The 8,146-nt window shown below is 42.8% G+C and overlaps 1 protein-coding gene across 1 annotated transcript; it reads left to right on the forward strand.

Annotated features, from left to right (window-relative positions):
* The first annotated feature begins 5,430 nt into the window (after nt 1-5,430).
* TAS2R5 (taste 2 receptor member 5) lies at nt 5,431-6,745 on the forward strand. Its single transcript, XM_061415419.1, is given in 2 exon segments — nt 5,431-6,072; nt 6,074-6,745. Coding segments are annotated over 2 exon segments (879 nt in total). The 5' UTR covers nt 5,431-5,500; the 3' UTR covers nt 6,381-6,745.
* The last annotated feature ends 1,401 nt before the right edge of the window (nt 6,746-8,146 follow it).

Consider the following 8,146-nt stretch of genomic DNA (forward strand, 5'->3'; position numbering starts at 1 on the left):
ACAGGAGTGAAAATGGAGAGAAATCACCAAGGAAGAAAAGAAAAATACTGCCATTAATTTGTAGGAACCAGGCTAGGTAAATTCAAAACTTTCTTCATTAGGAGGAACCAGGAGCTCTGAGAGCTTAATTGACTTGTCTAAGAACATGGCTTCTGACTGATTGAGCGGGGAGGCACACCCAAACCTGTCAGATTTTGAAGCATGGTGCCTTTCTGTGAGTGGCCCCAAGCACCCCTCTTTAAATTCCCCTTACAAGGAGCTGGTCAAGAGATTTGCATCCCATTGAGGGTTAGTGCTAGCACGGGACTGTGGACACTTTACTTTGGATGAGCAGATATCCAGAACATCCTGTCTGCCATCTCTGTCGCTCAACTCTTTTCTTAGCATGATCTTGTGAGGAGAAAACCTCCATCTCCTAAATTTCCTCTGGAAAAGCACAAGTCCCAAAATGTTAAAAATGTGATTGTCATGCGAACAGCCTTCTGTAACTGGGTTTTATGTAACTTTTCAAAAATAAAGTTTTAATTTTATTTTGCAGAAAAGTTGCAAAGAGAGTATGTAGAGTTCTTATATTCTCTTCTCTCAGCTTTTCTGATGTTAATACCTTACATAACCTGATACATTTGTTGAAACCAGGAAACCAGCATTCATACACTTAACTGTTAACTAAACTACAGACTTCATCCAAATTTTACTGGTTTTCCCATACATGTTCTTTATCTGTTCCAAGATCCAATCCAGGATATCACATTGCAGATAGTGTTGGTCTCCTCTGGTCTATGATGTTTCTCAGTCTTTCCTTGTTTTTCATGACCTTGAGAGCTTAGAGGGTTACTGTTTGGCATTTTGTAAAATGTCTCTTCACCTGAGTTTGTCTGATGTTTTCCTCACAGTTAGATTCGGTTTGAATGCCTTTGGGGAAGAGTACAACAGAGGTGAAGCACCCTTCTTATCTCATCACATCAGGGGTACATGATGTCATCATGACTATTCATTGGTCCTGTTAAACTGGATTGCCCTAAGGTAGTGTCTGCAGGTTTCTCCACTGCCTGCTTACTCTGCTTCCCTTTCCAGACATTCTAGTTTAGAGGTAAGTCTCTACGTCCGGTTCACTCTCAAGGGAAGGGGCATTAAGCCGTGCTTCCTAGAGGGTCTCCCAAATTTTGTCTATCTTACTTATTTCTCCTCCCAAATTTTCATACTTATGGAACCAGAGAAAATAGCTTCTGCTCTCCTATCTTGGAGAAGGCAATGGCAACCCACTCCAGTATTCTTGCCTGGAGAATCCCAGGGACGGGGGAGCCTGGTGGGCTGCCGTCTGTGGGGTCGCACAGAGTTGGCTACAACTTAGCAGCAGCAGCTCCCCTATCTGCCAGGTCCCCTCACTACCATTTACTTTTTCTGCCCCAGCATTGTTGCTGCTGCTTATATTTTTACACTGATCCTTGCTTCACGCAAGCCATGGAGGATGATGTAGTTTGGCACTTCCTTCTCCCTGCAAACACCTGAATTCCAGTAGCCAAGACATGGTACCAACCCAAGAGAACAAGAACTCCACCTCTTCATAAAGTGGTGGGAAAGAAGCTGGAAAGACAATAAATATATGTATATTGATAGTTTTGGTTACACATGCTTATTAATAACATGCTTAATTTGCTTAATTTCTGAATGTTTAGATTCATACAGAGTATTAAGAGAAGAATTAATTTGCTCAGGTGAACAGCTGCTATTGGCTAGTTGCCTTCTAGATGCCTTCTGATGGTGATGTGGGCACAGTTCTGGGAAGCATTGAAAAAGGCTGTGTACAGGAGTACAGAATGGTTGAGTCCCAGGATATGTCAGATGTAGGAGATGGAGCTGGACTGAGTCTGGTAGCTTGTAGGCGGAAGGCATGTTTTGGATGAAAGTGTCAAACCTGAGTCTTTGAAACCAAAGTCTCTTAGCTGCTGCTTCTTCACGTGGCTTTCATGCCTTGGCTAGCCTCTCTGCCATCATCTCCAGCTCTTCCTCTGCTGAACCCAGCACTGGCTCATCTCTGAGATACTCATGGCTGCCTTTACATATTGGGCTTCCCTGGTAGCTCAGCTGGTAAAGAATCCACCTGCAATGCAGGAGACCTTGGTTTGATTCCTGGGTCGGGAAGGTCCCTGGAGAAGGGATAGGCTACCCACTCTAGTATTCATGAGCTTCCACTGGTGGCTCAGACGGTGAAGAATTTGGCTGCAATGTGGTGAGACCTGGGTTCGATCCCTGGGTTGGGAAGATCCCCTAGAAGAGGGTATGGCAGCCCACTCCAGTATTCTTGCCTGGAGAATCCCCATGGACAGAGGAGCCTGGCGGGCTGCAGTCCATGAGGTCACAAAGAGCTGGACACGACTGAGCGACTAAGGACATTTAGATTACAATGGTTAGGAGGAATCAGACCTGTTGAAGAATTCTATGGAAGGTGTCCACGACATGGGAGGGAGATCGAGTCAGCCCTTACTCTAGAAAACTGCCAATAGTAAAATTCACTTACTGTAAAATTAACTTATTATAATTAACTTACTGTAGAGTTAATGAAATTTCTGTTCTCTTTTTCTTATTTCTTCTTTAAGTTTGAAATAAAATGAGAAAGTAATGTGAAAAGCAGAATAGAAACCAGAGCTGTTGCTCTCTAAGCAATGCCAAGTGCTTGTTTTGTTAAACTCCAGATGTCAAAACTGAGTTTTCATGTTTTGCATGGAAAGGATCACATTTTTCTAAATTATGATAGGTAATCCAATTCTCTTTGCCAATGTAGACTATGTATCCCCTGATGAAATGAAGTAAAAAAAAAATAGCTGTAATCTTGAAATAATGAGTGTTAAAAAGACTTGAACCTTGTGTTAGTTGCTAGATGTTTTTTAGACAAACATTTTTCTTATTAAAGTTAACTAATTATCTCATTTCTCTATGTGGTTTAGCCTTTCTTAATACCACTCATAATCTGTCAAGAAACCATCTTTTTGTTTCTGGTGATTTTTTTTTCTTTCGAGGCGAGACTGGGCTTTCTGGATACATGTCAGTGGCTACCCTGCTTTGCCCGAGGTTCCACTGCCCAAGACCTGGAGTGCGGCAGGTAGGAGAGAAGGACGGTTGCACCTGCTGCCTGAAAAGTCACCGTAGAAGCCTTGCTCTTGGAGAGGCTCATGCCTTATCCCAGCTCTCTGACCGGTGGCAGTTGTGGTCTTCCCCTTTGCCTCTCCACAGCTGCAGGCGGACTTCTCAGGTGCCAGGCCCTCAGGTGGATGGGGTGAGATACAACGCGTGCGCCCTGGACGCAGGGGCTGCTCGCTGCTGCGTTCCTGTGCCTGCTACACTGCCGGGCACACGATGAGCGCTCTGTGTATCTGACCTAAATGAGCTGAAATCCAGTCCTACAATCCATTATATTTTTAGTGGAACAGCTGAGACCTCGAGAGGGTGGTGGCTCACTTGCAGCTTCATAGAGTGCCCCAGGAACTGCTGGGACGTGGGACAGAACTCTTTTCACTACACCGTGCTGCCCTCCTAAGAAGCCAGCCTGGCCTTTCCCCTTCTTTCCAATCCAATTCCACTGTCTTCTCATTTCCTTTATAGTTGTTTCTAGCCTGTATCAAATACCATACTGGTTTTTCTGTTCTCTGCACAGCAAGACAAGTTTAGCAGCTTAAAACAGCATACTTTTATTGTGTCATGGTTTCTGTAGATTAGGCTCCCAGCACAGCCCAAGTGGGCCCTCTGTGCAGGCTTCTCAAAAACCAGAGGTAAGATGTTGGCTGGGCTGTGTGCCTTCTGGAGCTCAGGGTGCTCTTCTAAGCTCTTGGTTATTGGCAGGATTCAGTTCTTTGCATTTGTAGGATGAGGCCCCATTTTCTTGCCAGCTGTCAGGTGGGGGTGTCAAGTCCAAGCATCTAGGGGCCTCCCATAGTTCCTCAACATGTAACACTCTCATAACATGGCAGCTGGACTCTTCAGGGCCAGCAGAAGGGCTCGGTTCCTCCTCTAAGACATTAGCTGATTAAATCAGGTGAATCTCCTTTTTGATTAACTCAAACTTGACTGATTAGGCCCTTAATTACATCTGCAAAGCCCTCCGTCTTTGCCATGTTATATTGCCTAATCACAGGAGTGACATCCCCTGTTCTTCATAGCCCTACACCTGCTCAAGGATTATTCAGGGTGTGTACACCAAGGGGTGGGAACTTTGGAGGCCAGTTTAGAATTCGGCCTCTCACAAACACATTTGCTTTTGGCTGGTCCCAAGGAAGTTGGGATCTGAACAATAAATGAAGCACTTTCCCTGTATTTCATGATAAGTGTGCTAGTCTTTTCTTCCCTGTCTTCGAGCCCATCTCCTTTCTCTTAAGATTTTGATGTGAGATATATGCTAAGTCAGGTGTGTGTGGATAATTACTCATAAGGGCAGATGACCTCAGAGATCCTGATTAATAGTAATGGTTTCTGTACCCTATCTCCTATATGTTTTTTTTATTATTTGCCACTTAAGTGAAATATGTTCTGGTTCTCTGATTGTCTTCTTCCCCCAGACTCCCCTAATTCTGTCTTTAATAATAAAATATATTTTGAAATTCTGAGTTTATTCAGCTTTCATTCTTACATATTCAAAGTTCTTTTTATGAAAATAGAATTTATCCTGGGTCATCCCAGTGCACCAGCCCCAGGCAACTGGAAGGGAGGAGGGAGGGGGTTCGGGATGGGGAACACGTGTATACCTGTGGCAGATTCATGTTGATGTATGGCAAAACCAATACAATATTGTAAAGTAATTAACCTCCAATTAAAATAAATAAATTTATATTAAAGAAAGAAAATAGAATTTCTTTTTTATATGAAAAAGCTCACATCTGGCATGGTGTAGAATCTAAGAATGTTTTGATTTGGTCTCTCTTGTTGATGTGCATATATGCTAAGTTGCTTCAGTTGTGTCCAACTTATTGTGACCCATGGACTGTAGCCTATAGGACTGTAGCCCTATGCATGGGATTCTCCAGGCAAGAATACTGGAGTGGGTTGCCATTTCCTACTCCAGGGCATCTTCCCAACCCAGAGATCAGACCCACGTCTCTTATGTCTCCTGCATTGGCAGGAGGGTTCTTTATCACTAGTGCCACCTGGGAAGCCCTTAATCTATGATGTGTTAGTATCTAATATTAACCCAATATCCTTGAGAAGGAGACTTGGTGTCTGTGATCTTTCAAATGTCTTGTTTCAGGGTTTGTTCCGTGTTCATTCACGTGAATGCAAATACAGAGAGATTTGTAACTTCTGAACTCTTTGCTCCTGGTCAGAGCTGTTCAGTCTATGCTTGAGAACAGATTGCAGAAGGGTAAGACCAAATCCAGATTTTGTGATCTAAGAAATTGCCTTGAGTGTGGTATCACCTTCAGGGAATCTTCAGTATAGCCAGGAGCTGTATACACTTATCTGCACTAAAGCAGAGCACCTTCTGCGACAGCAGTAAGGGACTTCCCTAGCCATGCCCTCTTCTATCCTAGGACTGCTGATGCTGGTGGCAGTAGCTGAATCTCTCATTGGCCTCACTGGAAATGGAGTTCTTGTGGTCTGGAGTTTCGGAGAATGTCTCCGAACATTCAGGGCGTCCTCGTATAACCTCATTGTCCTGGGCCTGGCGGTCTGTCGGTTGCTTCTACAATGGTTGATGATGGTGGACTCAAGTCTGTTCCTGCTTTTCCAGAGCAGCCATTGGCTTCGCTGGCTCAGTGTCTTCAGGGTTCTGGTAAGCCAGGCCAGCCTGTGGTTTGCGAGTTTTCTCAGTGTCTTCTATTGTAGGAAGATCATGACCGTTGAACACCCTGTCTCTTTGTGGCTGAAGCAGAAGGCCTGTTACCTGAGTTGCTGGTGCTTTCTGGTGTACTTCACGATCCATTTGTTACTTACAGTCAGGGGTAGCTTAGACTTATCCAGTCCTTCCCAAGGAAACAGCAGCATCTTATTCCCCATTTCAAACTGGCACTATATATGTATATTACAGCTCAATACAGAAAGTATGATGCCTTTCACGATGTTTCCTGTTTCCTCTGGGCTGCTGTGTCTCTTTGTATAGACACTACAGGAAGATGAAGGTCCATACAGCCGGCAGAAGAGATGCTCAGGCCAAGGCTCATATCACTGTCCTGAAGTCCTTGGGCTGTTTCCTTGTACTTTACATGGTCTACATCCTGGCCAGCCCCTTCTCCATCAGCTCCAAGACTTTTCCTGCAGATCTCTTCACTGTCTTCATCTCTGAGACACTCATGGCCACCTACCCTTTTCTTCATTCTGTCATACTGATCATGGGGAACCCCAGGATGAAGCAGGCATGTCAGAGAATCCTGTGGAAGACTATATGTGCTTGAAGAGCCCAGGGCCTGTGAGCTGGAGAGAGGGGTGGTTAGGAGACTGTTTTGAGATAATTTTTTGATAGCTCTCCCAAAAAGGACTGACTTTAAAATTTTTCCTTCTTTAAAAATTTTTTTAAAATTTTATATTGGAGTATAGTTGATTAACAATGTTGTGTTAGTTTCAGGTATACACAGAGTGATTCAGTTATACATATATATGTATCTATTCTCTTTCAAATTCTTTTCCATTTAGGCTATTACACAATATTGAGCAGAATTCCTTGTGCTATACATTAGGTCCTTGCTGGCTATCTGTTTTAAATTTACCAGTCATGTAAATTTACCTGTACATGTCAATCCCAAACTCCCAATCTGTCCCTCCCCCAAAGTCTCTCCCCCTGGTAACCATAAATTTGTTCTCTTAAGTCTTTGAGTCTGTGTCCCTTTTGTGAATAAGTTCGTTTGTATCAATTTTTTCTTTTTAGATTCTGCTTACTAGCTCAGCTGGTAAAGAATCCACCTGCAATGCAGGAGACCCCGGTCCGATTCCTGGGTCAGGAAGATCCACTGGAGAAGGGATAGGCTACCCATTCTAGTATTCTTGGGCTTCCGTGGTGGCTCAGCTGGTAAAGAATCTGCCTGCAATGCAGGAGACCTGGGTTTGATCCCTGGGTTGGGAAGATCCCCTGGAGAAGGGAAAGGATGCCCATTCCAGTATTCTGGCCTGGAGAATTCCATGGGTTGTATAGTCCATGGGGTCACAAAGAGTCGGACATGACTGAGTGACTTTCACTTTCACTTTTTATAAGTGGTCTCATATATTTGTCTTTCTCTGTCTGACTTATTCCACTTAGTACGACACTCTTTAGGTCCAACCATGTTGCTGCAAATGTTGTTACCTCATTCTTCCTGAAAAAATGTTTTTTTTGGACTATAGTTGATTTCTAATGTTATGTTAGTGTCAGGTGTATAGCAAAGTGAATCAGTTACACATATTCACATATCCACTCTTTTTGCAGATTCTTTTCCCATATAGCCATTATAGACTATTGAGTAGATTTCCCTGTGCTATACAGTAGGTTCTTATTATCTATTTTATAGTGTGAATATTTCACTCTTTTTAATGGCTGAGTAAAAACTTTCCTTCTTTAACACTAAATCAACAAATGGGAAATAGAAAATACAGAATAAAAATCAGTAGTATTTCTCTCTTGATAATATGAAGTACATTATTTTCATGTATTATAGAAATCAAGCCTGGGGCTTCATGTTTGGTAAAAGAAGTGTTATGTTCTGTTTATATATAACAAATAATTCATTTCTTTTAAATTTACATATGTAAGTTGTGTTTTTCCTAACCTCTAAAGAAATAGAGGTTAGGAACAATTAATATAGTGATCATTAATTTTTATGAAATTTCATCTATCTGTTAATGTTAGTCATTTTAGATAAGTTTAATAAAAGTATCAATGGATTTTCCCATTTCTCTAGTTATCTAACTGAAAAACAAAACAAAATATATTTCTATTTCTGGAAGTTTCTTTGAGCCCTAGACCTGCCTTTTAGGATAAAAGTCAATTGGCTGCCATAATTGGTATTAAGTTCTGATGCCCAGGACCTGGGGGAAGCAAGATGGGAGTGAGGGGCACTTGCTTCTGCTCCCCAAAAGAACACTGCTCCCTTCAGAGGTCAAACCCTATTTCCTTTGGTCATTTAGCCATCCTGACCGTCCACTCTGGCCTCTCTGCAGCCTAAAGGCAGAGTTTTAGCGTGCTGGGTCT

Source organism: Bos javanicus, chromosome 4, assembly GCF_032452875.1.
Source record: "Bos javanicus breed banteng chromosome 4, ARS-OSU_banteng_1.0, whole genome shotgun sequence".
Taxonomy (NCBI): domain Eukaryota; kingdom Metazoa; phylum Chordata; class Mammalia; order Artiodactyla; family Bovidae; genus Bos; species Bos javanicus.